The sequence below is a fragment of the Motacilla alba genome, chromosome Z (assembly GCF_015832195.1).
Source record: "Motacilla alba alba isolate MOTALB_02 chromosome Z, Motacilla_alba_V1.0_pri, whole genome shotgun sequence".
Lineage (NCBI taxonomy): Eukaryota > Metazoa > Chordata > Aves > Passeriformes > Motacillidae > Motacilla > Motacilla alba.
Genome location: NC_052046.1, coordinates 2,612,062 through 2,634,794, shown reverse-complemented (window position 1 = coordinate 2,634,794; position 22,733 = coordinate 2,612,062). Strand labels below are relative to the sequence as shown.

Sequence of the window (22,733 nt, the reverse complement as noted above, 5' to 3'; positions counted from 1 at the left end):
GGACATTTGGCCTCAACCTGTGAAAGGAAAACTGCCCAAAACTGGAGTAAATCACCTGCTTTGCTGACACAGATGTGATGCATTGCTCATCTCACAGCTGCTGATCTGATGTTACTCTGAGCTGTCATCATCTGCTACAGCAACAGCATTTAAATGAAAGGAAGAACGATCAGGGCAACAAAATGTTTTTTTGGCTGGTGGGCAGCCTAACAGTGATCCCAGGTAAATCAGTTCTCCACAACTCCAGACAGGAGCAACTAGAATTACTCAAGGCACCAAAGGGCCGCATGCAGGGGGCTGGCCCTCTCATCCTGACCAGCAGGCTGGGCACAGCAAAAGGTGTTTCCAGGCTGGTACCTTGGGTCAAAAGCTTCTCTAGGGCTGGTGACAACTGTGTTGCCTCTGTGGGCTTCCCTGAAAATCTTCCCTGGAGATATGAAAAAGCAGGACAAAATCCTGAGTAATGTGTTCTAGGGACCCTGCCTGAGCAGGAGGATTGGACTAGATGATCTCCAATGGTCTTTCCAACCTTAATTCTGGGATTTTGTGATTGTCTCCTGGGCTGAAGAAGACAAGTGTTTGGACATGGAGGGTAAGCCATAAAAACATCCAAGATCTGGCTAATCTCTCTTCCTGCAAAATCGAAGTATCCCAGTGGAGGAGGAGAATCCTTCTGTACTATGACGGCCAAAACTTGAGCTCATTAAGCTGAAAAAAAGTCTCTGCCTTGCTGATCCCAGAGCAACAGTGCCTTCATGAGGGCACCACTGGACAGGTGATGGGGAACTAGGATCCTGGAGGATGCAGTTAGTGGCTCTGGAGCATGATAGGCACACTTTGCATCCTTGTTGTCTTTGCTGAGGATGTGTCCCCAAAGCTTGGCTAATGAAAATGTCAGCTCTGCCCTTGTAGTGGGGAGTGAAAACAAAAGCTGGAATGTGGTATCAGGACTCAGTTTTAGTCATGGGTTAGTCTCTGCTGTGGCAGACGTTGCTACCCAGGCAAAAAGCAGATTAAATCCGTGAATTCAATTTTCTTGAAGTATCTTATGGGCAATGTTTATGCTTGTTGGTGTCAATGCAAATGTGATCTAGGACCACATTTGTGGCTTGGAAAAGAGGGAGAAGACTTTGTGCTAGCAAAGTAATCACTAATAGACCTTCTGGGTCTCCACAATTCCCTGAAAAGAGGGGGCAGCCAAGTGGAGGTCAGGCTCTGCCCCCAGGGAACAAGGGATAGGATGAGAGGAAATGGTCTTGAGCTGTTGCAGGAGAGGTTTAGTTGAATATTGGGAAAAGTTTCCTCACAAAAAGTGTGGTCTGGCTTTGGAGGGGGCATTCAGGGAAGTGGTAGAGTCTCCAGTTTTGGAAGTGTTCAATAGTCATGTGAACGTGGCACCTGGGGGCAAGGGTTGAACACGATGACTCTGGGTTAATTAACTCACTGATCTTAGAGAACTTTTCCAACCTTAACAATCTTGTCATTTTCTGACGCTGCTAATGTGTGAACCCATGTGGAATTCAAAGGGATGAGTGCCTGCTTTTGGTGTTGGTTGTGGTGAGTTACCTGGACAAGGATGCTCAGCTCATGTTTGCAGGGTGACACTGTGTTTACCTTGTGTACACGAGACCAAAATGTGGACTGGGAAAGCAATCCCCACCAGCGCCCTTTGCATCTAGATGCAAGGAGCAGGAGAAGGCAAACTCAAAAATAACTAACTTTAAAATGTAATGTTCTGTTTTGAGCTGTTATTTGTTTGCCAGGGCTTTCTGGGGCTCACGAGCACCCTGCTTAGTGTGGACTGGCTCTTTGTTCTGCAGACTGGCTTGGTTATGCCAGCAGTGTAATTGGATAACTGCTAATAAGCATAGGATTGCTGAAGTATTCCCCAAAGTCTTTGCTTTGCTGTAAAAATCCTCATCAGCAATTGGATTAGTTGAAGAGAATGAACAATTACCACATAGGGTAATGTGTTATGTTAAGACAAATTGATGAGTTTTATTTAATCATATGGTCTCGGTCACATCTTGATGGTGTTATTCCTATGAAGAGAAATGCATCACTGCACCAGTAGGTACTAGCAAAAAATACTGAAAAAGGCTTTATTTAATTAATTACTTCCTAAAGGTAAAGTTAATTGACTCTGTACCAAAACAAAATGAGTTAGGCTTTTGCTTTCAGATACATTAGCTCTGTGTGTCTTCCTGCCCACATACCACAGGTAAAGTTTGCCTGTTCTGGACCTTGGGGAAGTGTATGACTGAGTTCCTCTCAAGGACTGTCTTTGTATGAGAAGCAAAATACAAATCAAAAACCTGACCAGCTGATCTGCCCACCTGGTGCTCTCTAGTTCACCATGGCTCTGGCATCAATGGCCCTCCAGACATTTGACTGAATTAAGGGTTCCCACGACTCAGTAAAAGCTGGAAATCACTGGCTGAGGTTACACCAGGCTTTGGGAGACAAGAGAGTCACGGGAGATGAGAGACAGGCTTTCTCTGCTTCACTTATGTGCTAGAGAATGTGTCCCAGGAAATGTAAGGGAGTGTCCCTGGGTTTCACTGTCTGGTATCGCCCTAAGGCGTTTTTGTCTGGAATACAGCTGAATCTCAGCGTGGTGGCACAGGCTGGAGTGCTGGTGTGCAGAGGGTTTAGCACTTTCACCTGCTCTCACACCTTGTCTCCAGGCCTGGGGCTGCACAGTGGCTCACCTGTGACCTGCTGCAGCAGTTCTCCACTGGGACAGCACATGGCCAACAGAGGCTGAGCAATTCACCCCGAGTTCCCTGGCACTCACAGCAGCCAAGAGGCTTCTCCTCGCAATTCCCTTCAGCAACGGGCCAGGGAAGTGCAGGATCCCATTTCATTACGCAGCCTTTACCTCTTTGTGGTGAATTTGGGCCAGGCCATCAGCAACAAATACAACTTGCAGGGAAACAGGGTATATGAGAGGCTCTTTGGCCTGGGTTTGCAACTCTGTCATTGAGGAGCAGCAGGTCTGATCCCACCACCTCTGGTTTTAATTAATATCGTGGTCGAATCATGCTGTTATCTGACAGCGGGGGGAATTATCACCTCAAGAAGCACTGCTGTGGGTGGCACGTATTGTGTAACCTGCTCTCTCTCAGAGGGGCACTGTGGAGGATTAGTTTGCATTTAAGAGATGCTGTGTGTAATTATGCACAGTTTTGCAAACCATCCATTTCTGATAGGCCCTCTCCTGTTGTTTCTCCTGCTGGCATCTGACTTGCTCGAGACTCCCTGAGCTGCTGTGATGGACTGGCCCTGCCTGCCAGGGAGATGTGAGCAGAAGGGATCTGGGTGAAGAAGGCAAGATGCACATGCTTGTGCTTTGGGATGAAATATTGTCTCTTTGCGCTGTTGTTCCGGGATGTTTTGTACCCTTCACAAAGATTAAAATGGAAAGAAGAAGATGAGGTGTGCAAAACACTGTAAAAAGGCAGGTGTCCCATCCTGGGGCTGATCCTCAGCAAAGAGGCATCTCTAATAGCCTCACTCGAGTCCCATCCTTCATTTCTGAATTGACTCTTTCCCCAGTTAAAGAGCCAAAAGTTTTGCATGGTGCCTGTAAATGCTCCAGGAATGTAGGAATTAAGAGGCTGGACTGGGCCAAGGGCCTGTCCAAGCGAGGATCTTGAGCAAGGTGCAAGCCAGTGCCAGATGTTTTGCAAAACGCCTCCACTATGGATATCTTTCACACCTCATTTCTTCCTCATTCCCATCAGCTCCATGACTGGTCTCATAGCAGTCCATGTTGTGTTTCCAGCAGCTGCTCTCTCCCTGCATGCAGCTCATGAGGACGGGTTGTTGAAGGAGCTCAGCAAACACACAGGGCCTTCATCCCTGCTCTCAGAGGGGGAAGTTGTCTCACTCATGTCCTGAAGTCAGTGTGAGGCAGTTTTTTAGAGCAGATTGTTTCCTTGCCTATGAGACAGTTTTAGAGAGGCAAAGAAATGACTTGCAGGAAAAGCAATTCAGGGAAAACATTCAAAACTTCCGTGAGATAATATACAAAACCCAAATATTTTAGAAAAGAGGTTTTGTTGTTTATTTCCTTTTCTAGAGTGTTTGAGTCTATATCACAGAATGGTTTGTGCCTTTAAAGGTCATCTAGTCCAACCCCACTGCCATGGGCAGGGACATCTCTCACTAGACGAAGTTGCTCCAAACCTCATCCAGCCTGGCCTCGAACTCTTCCAAGGAGGATGCATCCATGTCTTTTTGGGCAATCTGTACCAGGGCCTCACCGCCCTCAGCACAAAAAATATCTTCCTCCTGTCTAGGCTGAATCTCCTCTCTTTTTGTTTAAAACCATCACTCCCTTTTCTATCTCCAAAGGCTCTATTAAGACTTTTGTTCTTTTTCTGTTTAAGACAGGAAAGCCAAAACAAGCTCAAAGCAGTTTTCATCAGTATACACTTCAACTTGGAGCCGAAACAGGACTTTGAACCCAAATCTATGTTTTGGCTCCAATGTTTTCTTGGATAAGAAATACCATTAGTTAAAACCAGCACTTTTTCTTGCAATCATCTTTAACTTGTTCTCTTTTATTTGTATTTTTTTACAAACCTTCTGCAAGTGAAGAGTAACAGCCGTTTGCCCAACCCTTTCCCTGGGTGGGCGACCACGGCGCTGGTCCACCCTGCCCACCTCCGGCCCCCGTGACCGCTGTGCTCTTCTCTTCTCTTCCAGGTGCTCCCTTTCAAAGGTCTCAGCATCCCCATGCTACCTCCTGCCGGCATTTCCACCTGGGTCCCCAGCCTCAGCTCTCCGCCGACTTCGCCCTGCCTCACGCGGTGCAGCCGCAGCCGGGGCTGGCTCCCCACATGGCCCCCGCGCACCAGCACAGCGGCGCCCTGCACCAGCCCCTGCCGCCCGTGCCCGCCCTGCCCTTCCAGGACGTCGCCGGGCCCTCCTTCCTACCTCAGGCGCTACACCAGCAATACCTCCTCCAGCAGCAGCTCCTCGAGGCACAGCACCGCCGGCTCATGCCCCATCCCAGGTAAGGGGGATCCAGCTCTTCCCAAAGGACGTGGAGAAGCCGCATCGACCTCGCGTCGCCCGTGGAGCCGCAGCCGCGCTGGCGGGGCTGGGTTTTCTTCTCGAGCTCAGCTGTGTGCACTGGAAATGCATCCGCCAGAAGGGAGGCTGCAGGGCAGGCTGCACCTGAAGGTGTGCCCTTCCTGTGGGGATCCCTAGTGTGCCCATCTGGTGTGTCCCATTAATGTCACTCCTAGGACAATCATGGTGGTGTTGCCGAGGGCCTTTCCAGTCTCTGCGTGCATGAGCTACATCCTCGTAGCTGCTGTTTCAAAACCATGCAAGGGCTGTGCCCAAGTGCCTCATCAGGTCATGCACATGGAGGCTGTGCTGCCCAGGGTTTGGTAGGCTTTCTGTCCCTGTGAGGGAATGATGCTGCTGACCTGCAGCACACTCTGTCACGAGAGAGCATCCTAAATCCACACTGAGCTGACAAACGCAGAGAGAATTGCTGTAACTCAGCAGAGATGGAAATGGATGCCTGGCCTTGTCTTGATTGTGTTTCTTGAGAGAGGAGTGATTTTTTTTGGAAACATATGGAAGCTATTTGTGGGTTGTACCTATGGATCAAGAATCAGAGGATGAGACTTTGCCATAATGCTTCATTTGGAAAGAATGCTATGGATAGAAAACCCTTTCTTACCATGTCCTTTCTGTCTGAAAATTGTGTGTTCTTCTCATCATTGTTTTGTTATGCATAAACGGGATTTTAGGTGGATTTAATGATTAGCTAATAATTGGGTAGCAAGTATGTGCCAGGCTGAGAAACTGATGATACAAGTGTTTATCTCTTAGTCATAAGCTGAATTCAAATAAAAGCACAGAGCACAATTCTATGCAGAATCTACTTTGGTAAATGCTGTCAGTGTTGTATTTGCAAGTGGGCTGTAGTGTGGAAGAAGGCAGGAACCTCCTGCCCAGTCCCAGTGCTTGTCTCTGAAAGCTGCAGTGGAGCAGGATGTCAGAACCCTTGCAGGTCTGGGGCGGGCAGTCCCAGCAATGGGAATGTGGGTTATGCCTTTGAGAGTGAAGCCTCTGAAATGAGACTGCATGAAAAGTTTTTTACCTAGAAGTCCCTGCTCTGTTTGCCCTAGTTTTTTCCTGAAGATTTTCTTTGTGATGGTTCCACTGGTAAGTGGTAACTTGTCAGGAGGCGAAGGGTCGGAGCCTCCCTGTAATGCAAATCCTGCTCGTGCATCCTCCTTGTCTCTTGCCAAATGTGGACACCGATCCAGCAGCACATGCACTTCCCCTGACGAGTTCAAATAAGCAATAATTAGGAGACTCAAATCCCTAGAAAAACCTTGCTATATTTTCTAGCGCTTTCTTTTCCCTGCCTGCAATGGCAGCAGAGCAGAGGCAGAAGGACCTGGAACCCAGCCTGGCCTGTCCATCATCCAAAGAAATGTTGGCAGAGGCCAGTGAGAGTAAATTCTGTTTTAAGTCACTCGTGAGTAATCTGGTTATGAATGAGGTTCCCCAGGAGTTTATGGACTGCACAGGAAACGAGACAACCTGCAGCTTCTTTATGATGATGGATCACAGCTGGAGCAGGGGCACATTTTACTTTGTGTGTTGTTTATGGGGCTGACTGCAGCAAAAAAGGAAATAGTGCAAACTGCACAAAGCTGCTGAGAAGTTGTTTGGCTTCTTCTCTGCACCTTGCCAGCAAACAGCATCTCCTGCAAACTGAGCATATGAGGGTGGCACAGGGCCTGAGAGTGGATTGCTGCATGATGGCTGTGAGTGAACGACAGCCCTGGGTTCCTCTTCCCATCATCCCTTACACCTGCCTTACACCTGACACTTGTCCACAAGCCCAGCCTTTGGGGTTTTCCCATGGGTTCTTGACAGGAATTCCAGTGCCCACGTGTGCCTGACCCTGCCTGTTTCTGCTCTCCTCCCTGCAGGCGGGCCCAAGAGCGCATGTCTGTGCAGCCTCACCGCCTACACCCCAGCTTCGACTTCAGCCACCAACTGCAGACTCCACAGCCCATGGGCCCCCAGCCCAGGTATTTGGCAGAGGGCACGGACTGGTGAGTGATCCCCATTTCACTGCTGCATCCAATGAGGTGTTTAAAAAGTGCTGGGAAGGCTGAGAGTTTTGGGGCATGCCACCAGGGATCACGGCATTGATGAAAGCTAACGAGCCAGCTCAGTGGTTATGGTGTGGGGAGTGTGCAATGGGAAAACTCATCTCTGAGAGGTCTGTGAGAGTGTGAGAGCCTCCTATATAAACACATCATTGAATCATTTAGGTTGGAAAAGCTTTCTAAGACTGTGAAGACCAACCATTTCCCAGCACTGCCAAGGCTACCACTGACCCATGTCCTCTAGTGCCGCATCCATTTGGCTTTTAAATCCCTCCAGGGATGTCGACTTCCCTGCTGCCCTGAGCAGCTGTGCCAGGGCTGGACAGCTCCTTGGATGAAGAAATTTCCCTAGAAGGCAATCTAAACTTCCTCTGGCAGAACCTGAGGCCGTTCCCTCTCCTCCTGTCCCTTGTATCCTGGGAGCAGAGCCCGATCCCCCTGGCTGTCCCCTCCTGTCAGGAGCTGTGCAGAGCCACAAGGTCCCCCCGAGCCTCCTTTTCTCCAGGCTGAGCCCTTTTCCACCTCCCTGAGTTGCTCTTTGTCGGACTTGTGCTCCAGAGCCTTCCCCAGATCCATTGCCCCCCTTTAGGCACACTCCATTGTTGTTCATAACTTTTCACCCACAGATTAATAGTGAAGCCAAGCATTAATTCTCCCAGGTTGCTCTTTGTACTGTAGGCTGCAGAGAGTGTTTTTTTTCCTGTAGACCACTGTCTGCTTGAACTAGACCCTTTGCTGTCCTTCAGGCACTCAAAACCCAGTGGCCATAATATTTTCTGTGGTCCAAATTAGGGAGCACCATGCTACCCTGCCATGCAGGGTAGTATGAATGGAGATTTGTTCATCATTCTCCAACTGTAGTGTTTAATACCCTGGAAAAGCTTTGCAAGGAATTGTTCATTTCATTTTCAGAGCAGGCTGAGAACCCTTGAACAGTTAATAAAGTATGGTAACCTGGTCAAAAGAATGAGAAAATGAAAACATTCTTCTGAGTAGCTGCTTGTAAGCTGAGCAAAGTCCATTCTGTGCACTGAATGGAAAAAATAGCATGTGAACTTGTAATTAAAGACAATCACAATGTATTTGCACAAGAGGACTGGAATAAAATGGCACAGGAAGTCTTAATGATGGCATTTCCTAACATCTGAACACTCCACTCTGCAAATGAAAAGTCCTTTTAACCCAGGGTTGTTGCTTTTTCCCCCCCTTCAGTGCATAACACACAGTCTAAAATATGACCACATCCTTCTGCAATTTTCTTCTCAGGTGTTCCCATTATTGGCACTCCAGTGGGCTGAATGTGGTCGGGATGACATTTTTTGGATTGGCTTGCAAAGCAGTTCATGCACCATCTGGATAGAGCGATTCTCTCTGCCTCTCTTTCAGCTCAGAGTGCTTAATTATGATCATTAGATGTATCTGATAAAGCATCACTAAGTACCTTCCCCCTCCCTCCTTTTCTGCCCTCTGTTGCTCCATAGCCTTACAGAACCCAAGGAGTGGGGGTGACAGAAACCATACACGGTGAGCATATGTTTGGGTGACTCACTTTCCCTTGGGGCACATGTACAGTGCCCAGTGACAAATATAAAAGTTCCCCTCTAATGTGTTACCCCCAGATGAGCAGCAGCAGCAGTGTTTTCTCAGAGGCTGTAGGTGGTGGGTGCTGCCACAGGAGGTGGAAGTGGGGATGGAAGAAAGATCTGAGGCTGCCTCAGAAAGCCCAATCCCAAATGAAATCTTCTGGTGAAGAAGAAACAAACTCCCATTTGGTTCCTTAAATCATCTTCTGCACACACATGTAGTGATGACCATCCTACCTGCTTTATCTGGTGTCTTATCCTTCACTCCTTGGTTGTTGGCAGCCCATTTACTACGAGCATCACAGCTCTTGGGCCTTGCACCTGAGCACCAAGGTGCTGTACACATGTTCCTGTAGCATGGGCTGGAAAGCGATGGTTAGTTCCACTCTCCTTCAGCAAGTGTGCTCTGCTTCTTCAGCCCCAAAGCCTGGGAAAACACTGTTCTCTGCTGTGTTCTTCTTTGGACACATCTGTAGACCCAAAGCATCGCCTCAGGAACCTCAACATCTGATTTTAAGTCTCTAGATGCACAAACAGTTGTCCTGTTACTGCAGTTAGCTGTGCAATTCAATCATGACCATTCACCTTTGAGAGATGTTTTCAGTCCTTGATCTCAAAGCACTCCGTGAATTACCACATCTGTTTCATAGACAGGGAACATGGGAAGGCAGAGAGGAAGCGGATCAAGGTCATGCATAACTAAGGTGGCAGGGCTGAGAATGGACCCAAAGCCTCTTGATTTCCAATTGAGCTCTCCATGAACCTGGGAACAACCTTAAGCAATTGGGTAAATATCCAAAATTGGGACACAGGAGCTGGAAAGTGCCAAGACCTGTGCATTCTCCCCATCTGTATTCCTGACAGTTGCCTGCTGTGTTTCATCCTTTGCCAAGTTTTGTCTGTCTAGCACATGGCTAACACAGGGCCAGCAAAGGTAGTCCCTCTCCTGGCCTCAACTTAGAATCAAAGAACTACAGAATACCCTGAGTTGGAAGGGACCCATGAGGATCATTGCATCCAGCTTGGAGTGGGTATTCAGGAGTTCCAGAGCACGGGTGCTGCTGCCTGGTGCACAGGCTGTTCTGGATGAAGGATTCCTGCATCTACTGTCCCTTCAGGTCCCTGTCTTCTGGTTGGTGAAAGCAGTTTCACAGCTGCTGGAGGACACATCTGGGCTGCTCCTAAGAAGGTGTGGTACACACTGCTGCTGTCCTCCGTGAAGGGGAGGAGAAGTTGGAGGCTGAAATGGGAGGCCACCCTTGTGCTCTAATTAGCTTTTCTTTGGGAAACGTGAAGACAATTGTTATTAGAGCAACGGATTTAGTAATGATGATAAAGTGAATGATGTTCAAAGCACTTGTTTACCAAGTGACTCTTAGGCTGGAGAGAATAGGGATCAGCTAATTGGATTAGAGCTGGAGATGCTGCATAGGCCCCCTGCCACTCCCTCCACATGGTGTGGTAGTGGTGGGGTTGTGGTTTGTGTCTGTGTGTTGGATTGAGCAGAGCTGTGATGTTTGATGACATCTTGGTTATGACAAGTCCGGGGATTGAGCTGGGTTAGTTTTGTGGAGGATAAGAGTGCTCAGATTCACCAAGCTGAGCTCCATCTCTGCTCGCCTGGGCCAGGCTGTGTTCAGGCAAGCAGGGCCATCATGGAGGTCTTGCTCCATTGGTGTTGGCCCTCTAGTTTTGTTTCACCCTTTCCTCCAGCAGCCTCATCCAGACATTTCTTAAAACCTTAAAATATTTTTTGCAGAAATCCCAATTCTGGAGTTCATAGAATTCCAGAATGGTTTGGGTTGGACAGGACCTCAAAGATCATCTTGTTCCAACCCCTGCCATGGGCAGGGACACCTTCCTTTATCCCAGGTTGCCCCAAGCCCTGTCCAGCCTGGCCTTGGACACTTCCAGCGATGGGGCAGCCACAGCTTCTTTGAGCAACCTGTGCTGGGGCTTCACCACCCTCACACCTCAAACCCTCATCACCTTGAGGCTGGATTCAGACAAGGCATAGTGTCCTTTGACTCCCCAAGTCCTGCCACGATCTGGGTTGGGAGACCTCAAAGGAGAGCACAGGCACATCAAAAAATCCCACAGAGAGTGCCCATCTAGCTTCTAAAAGCTACCAGAAGCTTCTAAAAGCTACCATTTTTGAGTCCCTGGAGTAATTAATTGTATTCCTGCAAAACATTTGAGGCAAACTGTAATAGTTTGCAGCACAGGAAGGTCCTGGTCTGACCAGGTTGAGTTGCTGAGCCTGGGTATCCTTTTGAGCCACCAAAATGCTCTTGTTCTGAAATTAATAGGGTGCATCTGCACAACTCTCGATCCCAAATAACTCAAATGCTACCTGGCATAGAAACAACCCCTCACTCCTTCAAGGTGGGTGATTCCCCAAACTGGAGGAAACTCCCTTCCAAGCCAAGCCGGACCATCTCCCCAGGCTGAGGAGCAGCCCAGAGCTCAGCAGGGAGGTTTCCCTGTGAGCTGCAGCCCAGGAGCTGGTGTGCTGCACCAGTCCCTGAGCACAACAAGGCACTCAGAGCCACGTCTCCCTCCTGGTGCCCACAGGGACCTCAGCGTGGACGCGGGGCTGACTCACGCCCAGTTCCAGGTCCGGCCGGTGCCCCAGCCCTATCAGCATTACTTGGCCACGCCTCGGATGCACCACTTCCCCAGAAGCACATCCTCAACCCAGGTGGTAAGTGAAACGCTTTTACTGAGAAATGTTTTATGCATTGTCTGCCAGAAAGCAGTCAAAATAAAGGCTGCTATCTTTCTATCACCTGTCTTCTGCAAATCCCACTTATCTCTGGCCGTGGGAGGGAGTGTCTGAAAGGATAATGTTGCATCACTGCACTGGATTAGGGAAAGAAAAGAAAAGCTCAGCTGTTCTGGAAGGATTGGGTCCGTTGCTTGCAGCACCATGTTCACAAGCTGGTCTGCAAAACATGGGCAGGATGTGAGAGACTCAGCAGTTAATATTAATAATATAATTAATACTGGACGGAACTGTGGTCTCCCTTTTTGTGTACTGAAGGATTGGCAGTGGGTGACTGCCTTCCCTGGTGTCAGCCCCCAGGCCCATCCCTCATCAAGTCATTGCTCTCCACATCAGCTTTGATGCCACCTGTAAAGCTTTTGCATGACGTCTTGCACAGGTGGAGGTGGAATTGATGGGAAGACAGGCTGACTGGGGAAATTTTCTACCCCTTCTCCTAGCAGGGTGCTGTATTTGGAGCTAAGTCATGCCAAGCACTGCTAATCCTTAAAACATCCTCAGAAATCTCACAAGGGTGCTTTTACCTTGTGCTGTGTCAGACTCTGACACCTGTGTACTAAAGCAAGTCTTAAAAATAAACCAATCAAAACTTGGATGGACAGAAATCCACCCATTTAAATGAAATAAAATTTCATTGTAATCTAATCCATGTTGGGAGTTTGGAACGACAATGCTGTGGATGATACAAGGATTATTATAACAGATATTTTATTTGGAAGGAGTACATGTTTTTAGGTATCATTTCTAGGAAATGTATTTGATAAAACCTCTTTTTTTTGTTATCAAAAGGCTTAAATTGGTGAAAATGTCAATCTATTCTTTCAATTTGAATTTTTAAAACATTAGATTTACATCAGGGCATGCAAGTCTTTTCTGTGGGCAAGTATACAGGTGGCTTTATTTTTCTCCCTCACTTTTTTTTCAGGTTGTTCATGAAATTAGAAATTACCCTTACCCTCAGCTTCAGCTGCTTGCTCTTCAGGGACTGAACCCAAGCAGGCACACATCCGCTGTGCGGGAGAGCTATGAAGTACGTATCGGGAGACTGGAATTATTAATTTTTAAAGTGCTGTGAATTTATGCAAGCTCTGCTATAAAGCCGTAAGATTGTTTTTTGTGGTGTGGCGGTTGTGATGAGTCTTTCATCAATTTTAGTAATAGCTGGGAAGTGATGGGGTTAAGTTTTGTTAAAGATGGTTTACTCCACAGTGCCTCAGTCTGGTTTGGGTTGGCTCTGGCTCCTTTCATTTCTGAACAAAGTGCTCCAGATCTATGGGGCTTTGTTTCCCAGCCTGTCAGATGAAGCTCAAATCCCATCCTAATTTGTGAAATATTGGATATCCAGCTCTTTGCCTCGAGCTCTTAGTATTATCCCAAGTGCCAGGGATCAGATCCATCATTACAGCATAGCTGATTTGGGGTTGATGGCCATTTCCACTGAGGAGAGGACAGGAGGGAGCCTCGGTTGCCAGCAGGTATGGCTGTGTGGTGGCACCTGGTGCCTTGGGAGCCATGGGGATGGCGCTTTCCTGATGTTCCTGTGCCACAGGAGCTGCTGCAGCTGGAGGACAGGCTGGGCAGCGTGAGCCGGGGCGCCGTCCAGAACACCATCGAGAGATTCACCTTCCCCCACAAGTACAAGAAGGTGAGTGCCCCAAAACACGGCACGGCTGCCAGCCCCTCTCAGTCGGCCAGGGGCTGTGGGCACGGAGCAGGCAGAAGGAAGGACTTTGGTGGGTCGCAATCCTCATGGTTGGCAAACTGACACCCTCAACCAAACCATCCCCCGCGGCGGGGGAGGAACGTAAACCCCAGCAGGGGTGCTTTGATTTCTTGCGGGGCTCCTGGGGGCGGAAGCGGTGGCGTAGCTCAGCTGCCTGTTTCTCACTTCTAGGCTAGGAAGCTGCGGGCCAAATTTTCAAAAGGGTCTCAACCTTCTCCCACCCAGCGGGTGCAATTTCCCCCCTGTCCGCACCTGGTAAGAAAGTGCACACCACCAAGGGGGCTTGGTGCATGCAAACCCGGCCCGTTCTGCATGCAAGCGGCGCTGCCCCGTGCCCGCCGTGAGGGCGCTGGCGGCTCCGTGGCCCTGGGGAGCCTTGTTCTCCCCTGGCTTCCCCAGGGGTGTCTCCTCTGTCGGAGCTGACCTCCCCGCCCGTGAGGAAATGGGCACATTTTTGGGTTGTGCTCAGTAGAAATTGGGAAGAATGCTTGTCTGGGTAGTAATTTCTGGTGTTGGTTGCTCCCGGCTGGAGGGTAGGGATGCTGCACTGCCCAGGTTGCAGGTGAGGTAACTCCTACTGCACTTGTCTCTCATCGCATCTCCAGTGAGCCCAGGAAAAGGATATGAATAGGAATGGATGCGGGGGGAAAGAGAAAAAGGGGTAGCTGACAGGCTAGGCACGGCCCTGTGGTACAGCATGGGACTGGGCCAGTGGCCAAGCTGGCGTGGGGCACAGTGGTTGCCCTTCCTGGCAGTGGTGGCACCATGAGGTCTGGGGTTTCCCCAAGGAGAAGCCTCCAACAAAGGAGACCATGGGGCCAACCTCACTGCAAGGAAGTGGTGGGGGGGCTGTATTAGGGCAGCAGAGGACAGGCTGCTCCTTGGGGTACTGCCAACAACCTCACTGCCACCAGCCTCAGGAGGAGACATGCCAAGCTGCAGCATGCTGGTGGCACACTCATCTCGCTGGCTGTTTTGGCTGAGCTGGCTTCCCTGAGCTGGAGGATCTGGCTGATAGATGGAGATGTCATTATTTATCTTCCTGCAACTGCTCAGGCTTGGGAGAGCGTTACAAGGGCGAGGTCTAACCAAGTGTCTTTAATCTTGCTGCAGAGAAGACCACAGGAAGGCAAAGCTGAGCAAGACGATGGCGAGGAGTCAGATACTGACGAGAAATGCACAATCTGTCTGTCCATGCTTGAAGACGGAGAGGACGTCAGGTGAGACCCTTCCATCCCCTCCTCTGCCTCTCAGTGCCATCTGAGCTGTGTTTATTTGGATTAATGTAGCTGTGCACTGGTGGGGTTGTCTCTGTTCTTGTCCTGAGAAACTCACCTGGGCTGTTGTGGGGTTTGGGAACCCAAATGCTCTGCAGATGGACATTGGTATGGCCCGTAGACAGGAAGAGCCCTGCAGCAGCAGGGGGCCAGGTTTTTATAGTGTTTCCTGGGTTTGGATCATCTGCTTCCAGGCTGTGCCAGCTGGCCAGGTGGCAAAGTGTCAGAGAAGGGTAGGTTAGACTGATCTCTGGCAACCATCTGGAGCTTGGGGTCATCAACACCTGAGCCTGACAGATGACCAAAGTATGATAAAAAGCAGTGTTGGTGTGAAGTCCAGGAGAGTTGGGCTTGTGTCCAAGACACAGCTGCTTTATTGTAGAATAAGTGGGATTACTTTGCCCACATGGTCACAGAGAACCATCCCCAGCCAACAGAACTCCAGTTGTCTCTAACAGACATACCAGGCTGTTGACTGGGTCAAATTTCTGGTTGTGACAGAGGATGGGGATGAGAAATTCAGCAAGGGGCTGAACTACCATGGCTGAAGGGACTGCAGGTGAGAAGTACCCAGGTTTGCTTCTCATTCTTAAATTGTCAAGAAAAGCCCTGAACCTTTTGCTGTGAATCCTTGTGGTTCAAGGTTCCCCTGTATCTCAGGGGTTATACATGATGATGGCAGTGGTGTTGTAGGTGAAACGTGAGCAGGTTCCCTGGGAACATCCGTGTAGGAATGGTGTGGGCCCACCTGACTGCTAATGTGACACAACCATGAAGAGCTAAGAGGCTTTGGAGCATAACCTTGCTCCTGAAAGGTTAAAAATTAGCAGTCAGCACCATTAATAACTGGAACAACTCAATTCAGGATGGTGTGGGGGTTTCTAATAGGCCAAGGAGGACACTATCTCCAGCCCACTGCCCTCTGTGAATTGGCATGGCTGGGAAAGGCTGCAGGACCTTGGTGGCAATGGTGTCACCACAGCAGTGTTTCCCATGTTCAAAGCAGCCCCAGATGCTGTTTTTCAGCTCTTTTTGGTCCCTTGGACCTCCCCCATCCTAACACCTAAAAAACAGCGGTGTTTTTCTCTCTGCAGGCGGTTGCCCTGTATGCATCTCTTTCACCAAGTGTGCGTGGACCAGTGGCTGGCCACCAGCAAGAAGTGTCCGATCTGCAGGGTGGACATTGAAACACAGCTCGGCTCGGACAGCTGAAAAGACTAGCTGGACACACCATTTTCCTTACCAGGTCGTATGGCCATAAACCCTTGCAGCGAAATTTTTTGCCTTCTGAGCCATTTGATTGAGAGGGGAAGTCTGCAGGCACGGTAGGGAGGAGAAGGAGGAGGTGACACAATATCTAGCAGTAGGAGATATTGCACATATAGGCAGGATACAGGCCCAGTGAAAGGGAGCTGGCATTCCCGGAGCTCAGAGACCCCGTGCTGCAGAAGATTTTAGTGTTGAATATGAAGGAACTAGTTGTGGTTAGTCCGGCCTGTCAATCCTGCTTTTCATGGGGATTGTATATATACCTCTCAAATATGTAGAAACATGTTAGGGGTCCTTTAGCTATTTCTATGGATGGCAGCTGGAGCATGTTAGCTTAAGAAATGTTGTGTTTGATGCCCTACTCATCTTGTGGTGGACATGTTGCTGTTACCTAATTTGCACCAAATATTTTTTCATAGATTCCTTATTTTGGTGCCTGATTAATACATTGCAGAGGGGGAATAAAGAGGTCAAACATCCCCATCCTTGGGGTGGGGGAAAGAGGAGAAAAAGCAAAATCCTGTTTACAGTCAGAAGGGTTTGTGCTCTTTGCCTCAGCCGCGTGTGCTTCTTTCCCTTGCATTTACAGTGTGTTGCAAATTTAGAGAAGCTTAATAAAAAAAAAAATTGGGGATAAAATGAACGAAGCAATAGGGAAAAGCTTCGTTCCTGCTTGTCTGCTGGTGCTGGACACTTTCTGTAGCAGCACAGTATTTGAGTAGATGCTGTTTCTTTGCTTTCTGTATTTTAAAAAGTAGCTTGTCATATCAAAATCCAAGGAAGTTCTGTCTACATGATTGCAATTGTCCGTGATGCTTTCTTCTGTGAGCTGTGTGGCGCGTTGGCTCCGCCAGCACCGCTCCAAAGTGATGGTTACGGGAGTCGGCGCCTACCGCTGTTCTTTGGGGTGTAACAACGCCGGAGAGGTGCTGAGAGGTGCAAAATGTTGACTCTCCTCCCATTGCCAAAGCATCTCTTGACAAGGGGACAGAAGAAAACTCGATGCTCACAAGACACTGCTGAGACCACGAGCCCTTGGGCGCGGGAGGGGAAGGCAGGGTGGAGGTGGGGCTCCCGCTTTTGGGAGCCCGGCTGCGGGGCCGTGACCTGCCCCAAAGCGTGCGCAACCGCGCCCACGCGGGCTTGTGTGCATTTTTCAGGCCGTATCCACACGGAGTAATCAGCGGTTGTTGAAAGGGAACTTAATCACATTAACACTCAAAACAGAATTAAGAGGTAATACCCAAAGGAGTGAGCTGTTGCGATCCATGCTCCCCCTGAAAAAAACCCAAGACCTCAGCACGCCAACTGCAGGGATCGGGTGGAAAACCCTCGGGAAAAATGGCATTCACAACCAAAACCTGTAGTTTTGTTTTTGTTTCTTTTTTTTTTTCTTTCTTTCTAAGGGAGACAGGAACTGCAGAGAAGCAGCAGGGGAATTAGAAATGTAATCTATTGAAAATGCTGGTGTGGTGGGAATGATTTCTGTCTCCCCTGAGCACATGTTTCACTGGGGAGAAATGCTCTCCCAAGTAGATTCAGTCATAAACTCTCATCTGAGAAACTGCAAGATTCTTATGAGCTGTAACTGGAAAACACGAACCTCAGAGGCACACAGAGATTTCCTTTTTTCCCCGGTGAGAGAGGAGAGAGAAGGAGGGAAGCCCCACGTGAGGGTGCAGGAGCCTCTCTCATTGTGTGCCAAAGCAGGTGGGAGGGAGTGGAAGGGGGACAAATGATGACAAATAGGGAAGATGTATAAGGCAGAAGTTCTGTGAGGGTGGGGAGGCCCTGGCACAGGTTGCCCAGAGAATCCTGGAAATGCTTAAGGCCAGGCAGGATGGTGTCTGGAGTGCCCTGGTCTATGGAAGGTGTCCCTGCCCACGGTAGGGGGCTTGGAACAAGATGAGCTTTAAGGTCCCTCCCAACCCAAGCCATTCCATGACTTTATGACACATTTTCCACCCAGCACAAGTGAGGGCTTCTTGGGGAATGTGGTGGTCCCAGCCCTGATGTCCAGGGGTCAAGGAGTGACCCATGGATACCTATGGGTCTTGCTCCACCAGCATTGAAGCAGCATTACAAATAATACTAATAATACTAATACCGTGACAAGCAAAGCAAGATTTTGGTGGTAAAATACTCTGTGCAGGTTTGGTCTGCCCAGGTGTGACCTGTGAGGGAGAAGCAAGGGGAGCAACAGGGGGATTGACACCCCCAGTGGGTGGGGAGGGAATGAGGAACGCTTCTGCACCGTGTGTTTTCTTTTAAAGCCTATGAGAAAGTGTTACTATTTGCCTAATAAACAAGCACAGTTTTTAAAAAAAAAAAAAATTGATCAAACTGAAAAAAACCAAAACCAACCAAACAAAAAAACAAACCTTTGATGAAGAAAAGCACCAAACTCCCATGGTCTCGTGTGAGTGACTGATCCCAAGGTGCGTGCGAATTTACAGTGTCTGGAGTTGTATCAGTGTGTCAGGTTCCTTTGCGTTTAAATAATTTGTACAAGTAGGTTGCGAGTTAGGAAGAGTTTGAAAACAAAACAAAACAAAACAAACATCATCAACAACAACAACAAAATCTAGAAACAAAACATCAATAGTTTACAGGGTTTTGTGAGTTTAAATGCCTTATATTTAACAATCATAATTTATGACTAACTTGTAGATATTGTGGGTTCTAATTTAATTATTTTTATAGTTGTTTTTTGCATTTTTAATTATAATTTATTTATTTAGAAATTACTACTAATTTTTTTTATTACTCCTATTACCTCATTTTTGCATTGTTTCTGGGAATGGAATGCTTTGCATGCATCGGTACTTAAAATAAAATTAAACAGGGGATGTGGGGGGTAATGCTTATCTTGTCAAAAACAGAAAAAAAAAAAAGAGAAAAAAATCAGGGTGTGTGATTACAAACTGTATTACTGTGGTGCTGTTACCTTGGATACATTCCATAAAAATGCAAACCTTTGATTCTGTATGCTGTGACATAGTGGAAAACTGCAATATAGTGACTGTGTTTAGCACATATATATGAATATTATTTGCACTCATAATCAAACTCTGGTGATCCTTTCACTTGTGTCCTTGTGCATTGAAGGCAGTTAACGATGCTCTGCATAAACCAAAACGTTTTGGTTGTTTCTTGGTACTGCCCTGTCCCTGATGCCTCTGGTGATGCTGCTGCTGCTGCTGCTGCTTGCGTGACCCTGCAATAACACCCAGCAGGCCCCCACGGCAAGGGGCAATGCATGCCTTTCGTGCAAGACTCTGCAAATTGTGTCAAAAGCCCAGGAAAGAAGCCCAGGTGCGGTGCCTCTGTCATTTTTGGTGTCTATCAGTGCTCAGTTTGGCTCTTTTCACCCTCTGTGTGTGCGCCCAGCTGGGGTGAAGGAGGCAATAGGGTGAAGGAGGCTTAGAGCCTAAGCTTGGAGGCAACAGAACTGAGGGATTCAATGCAGTTTTTAGGGGTTGACTTTTTTACTCAGAGCCTAGGAAGGCCCTAGCACAGGTTTCCCAGAGAAGCTGTGGCTGCCCCTGGATCCCTGGAAGTGTCCAAGGTCAGGCTGGATGGGGCTTGGATCAACCTGGGCTAGTGGAAGGTGTCCCTGCCCATGGCAGGGGGTGGAACGAGATGAGCTTTAGGGTCCCTTCCAGCCCAAACAATTCTGTGATCCTGTGACACCACGTCTAGCTGAGAGTGCTTGGGATGGACATGGGATCCATTTGCCATCTCTTTGCCACGCCTGCCATGGGCACTGGCTATAACCCAGCTCTGACACATGCACGGGGCAGAAGCGCTTAACACTGATCTTGACCCGTTGGCTTCATCCCTCCTGTACAGGAGGGAACCTCAATTTGGAGCTTTTTAATCCAGCATAGAGCTGGGACCTGCCCCAGAGCCCTCCTGCCCCAAGAAGGGGGTCAGCCCCAAAACGACATGGCCAAGCATCCCCATCCTGCTGTGGCTGCACCGCTCTTGCAATGCATTGCCCTTTCCCCAAAGGCTCCTGAGTATCACGAGTTCCAGCTTTGCCAGAAGGTTAGAGATCCTTGGATAACATTTTAAGCTTTAAGCCATAACCATGCTCAGTCAGTGCAGACATTTAGCCGTGTACAGGCAGAAGTGGGGTTTGATGCATGCGCTCAAGCCAGTAGCCATCCTCCCCACAAAAAAGGCTTTGGATGAAATTCTCAGTTGGGTTAGAAAGGCACAAAATCACAGTACCTTAATTCTTTTCTCTCTGTCCCTTCAGGGTGCTGCGCTGCTTTTTTGACTTTGCCTTACCCCAGGTTTTAAACCTGTCTGTGTTTTTTACCTTGCTGCTCTGTAACACTCCTCCCCTGTAGCCTGGAGCTGTGATTTTGAGCTGCGTGGGGACTGGGGGGTTGGTTGTCCTCCCCCCCAAAGTCACCGTAAGAGGGATAAAAAGAGTGAGAAAACAAAACCCCCTCTCCTTTAATGACCTGGGCAGGTGAAAGGATCACCCACATTTTTGTATTCCTACTGCTGTTCTGTTGTGCTGTGCAACATTTTGCTACATAGACTATTTTATAGAAGAAAGCTAGAAAAATATTTATTATTAATATTAAAGCAATAGTGCATTGAAGAAATGGAAAGACATTAGAAATTGTGTAAATGCTTAGATTCACTTTTGGTGGACTTTTTGTACTTTATTTATAACTAATAAAACAAACCGCATTGCTAACTATAAACCTGTGCCACGCAGAAGCCACCTGGCAGGGCAGTCGCTTGGTCTTTACTGCTTATTTCTGGTTTCTTTGGGTTGGAATCAACTCTCCTTCCACTGCTTGTGTCTTTGATGTGCAGGGGAACCACTGCTGGGGTATAAAATGCTCTGGTTTGCAGAGGCTGATGGTGGCTGGGCCCCCTGGTAGAGGTGAGGTGAGGCTCTCCACACTGGCACATCTCTGTCCCTGATGCCCTGTGGCACCAGTTTGGTCATCAGGTACCAAAACTGCTTTCTAGGATTTCAGAAAATTGCATATTAAAAAGAGATTTCTCCTCTAAATACATCACACGGTGCCTGTAAGGTATCTCTAGCAAGTCCTGCAGAGGTATCAACAGGTTCTCCCACTCTCCTGGTGGAGAAGGATTTCCTTCTGCCTGGGTCTCCAGTTTAATAACTAAGGAAGGGGAAATTGACTGGAAGGAAAAAAAAAAACAAAACAAACCCTTCAAACTAATACATTTTAGGGTATTTTCAGTCCTTCTTGCTACCCATTGGAGAATCCAATGGGTCATGCACCCAATTTTGCATCCTGCAAAATCCATTCTGTAGGTCCTCCTGTGCTCTTATTTTCTCCCACAACAAATGGTGTCAGCCTCTGCTCCTGCCCACTCTTGATTCAGCTGCTCCTCCTGAAAAGCTGAGACCGGTGCCCGACTTTGCCTGTGTGATTAGACTAAATAAGCCTTGGAGACAAGTGGCTGCTGATCACAGAGATTTGGTTCCCGTAGCTGAAGGGAATTGCCAGCTCCTCCAGCATCCATCAAAAGCCACATAAGGGATGAACCATGTTCACGCCACACAAAGCTCTTGTTACAGGAAGCTTTTAGAAACTCAGAAAACACAAAACAGGTTAAAAGCGACCCGCTGGTCCAGCTGGGGAAAATCTCAGTTTCTCGCTGAGATCCTGCTGATGTCCTTCAAAAGGGTGACGCCGCTGAGAGAGGTGCTGCAGATGGCAATCGGGTTTGTTTTGGAGCTGGAGCAGCAAAGGAGCTGCCACAATCTGATAACAGCCCTGCTGAGCACAGAACCTTCCTGGGGAGGGAGAGGGGCTCTGCCCATCACAGCACAGCAGCATGGACTGAGATGCAACATCTTTATTCACTGCCAGCATCTGCTCTCACAGCAGCTGCCCAGGGTCAGGAAGTTGAGCCCTTATCCAGTGTTTTGTGGCGTCTAAATCTGCAGCTGGCCCACAGGTTGCAGCTTAGAGCTGTACAACTCCATTAATAATTTTTTTCCTTTTTTTTCCTTTTTTTCTTTTTTCATTTTAGCTTTTTTCTGGTTTAGAATTGGCCTCTAGACATAAGGAAGGAGCAAGGAAGATTATAAGGTATTTTCTACATACAGAATATAAGATACTTCACATCTCTCAGTCATTCCCCCTTCATGAGCCTAGGGTTCACGTAGGCATGTGATGCTACCAAAAATGCCTAGCAACAATTTCAAAGAGATTTGCAAATAATTCTCTGTGTCCTGCATCAAGAGGCAACTGGTCCTTCAGCATGAAACACTGCTAAGTAGTCCTTGTTTATGCTTGTTTTCACTGGCAGCACCCAAGTGGTTTAGTAAACCTAAATTTGGTAAACACAGAACTTCATCAGAGTCCCAAAATGGTGGAGAGCACAATTACAATGGGACAGCCAGGTTTTGAAGACTCACATTGAGTGCTACCAATCTTGCCCTTTGCTCTTGGTTCTTATTTACACTGTTGTTTTAGGATGAAGGAATGTACATTAAAATGCCACCAGTTAGGAAATAAAGTGGAGAAAAAGAAGGTGGAGGTTGGTGATGGGAGCAGGAGCTTTGTATGTGCCCAACATACCCGCTTTGGCCTGCTTGGCCTCCACAGGAAAAGATTGACTAAGCCCTGCAAAAGGCACAGGACGAGGAAAATTTTGGCTTTTCTCCTCCCTAGATCTCCACTTGTCCAAGAATGTGTTGAATCTAGCAACTTAACGCAAATCCAGCAGCTGGAAAAACTCCACTCTTGCCTTACTTCTGCAGCAGTTGTTGTAGCAACAGAGGGGTTCCCCAGAGCCAGGGTGGAGCTGAGCTTTGCACTGAGGAGGGGCTTGTTTGAAGCCTTCAGTGGAAAAAAAGCAGAGTTCTTTCATGCTTTGCCAAGGTTGCCTTCCTGGAGGCAGCAGGGGTGCTGACCCTCCATCAGCAAACTCTCC

At 48.3% G+C, this 22,733-nt stretch overlaps 1 protein-coding gene across 2 annotated transcripts in view; it reads left to right on the top strand.

Moving 5' to 3' along the window:
• Positions 1–20,515, top strand: part of RNF165 (ring finger protein 165) — a 55,284-nt gene extending 34,769 nt beyond the window's left edge. The window contains exons 2-9 of one of the 2 annotated variants that reach the window (XM_038125154.1): positions 4,714–5,023; positions 6,972–7,097; positions 11,312–11,441; positions 12,448–12,552; positions 13,072–13,167; positions 13,417–13,500; positions 14,359–14,465; positions 15,617–20,515. In XM_038125154.1, coding sequence (XP_037981082.1) covers positions 4,714–5,023; positions 6,972–7,097; positions 11,312–11,441; positions 12,448–12,552; positions 13,072–13,167; positions 13,417–13,500; positions 14,359–14,465; positions 15,617–15,734 — 1,076 coding nt within the window. In that variant the 3' untranslated portion in view covers positions 15,735–20,515. The remainder of the gene's footprint in view (positions 1–4,713; positions 5,024–6,971; positions 7,098–11,311; positions 11,442–12,447; positions 12,553–13,071; positions 13,168–13,416; positions 13,501–14,358; positions 14,466–15,616) is intronic. The other variant, XM_038125155.1, reaches the window with a different exon arrangement.
• The last annotated feature ends 2,218 nt before the right edge of the window (positions 20,516–22,733 follow it).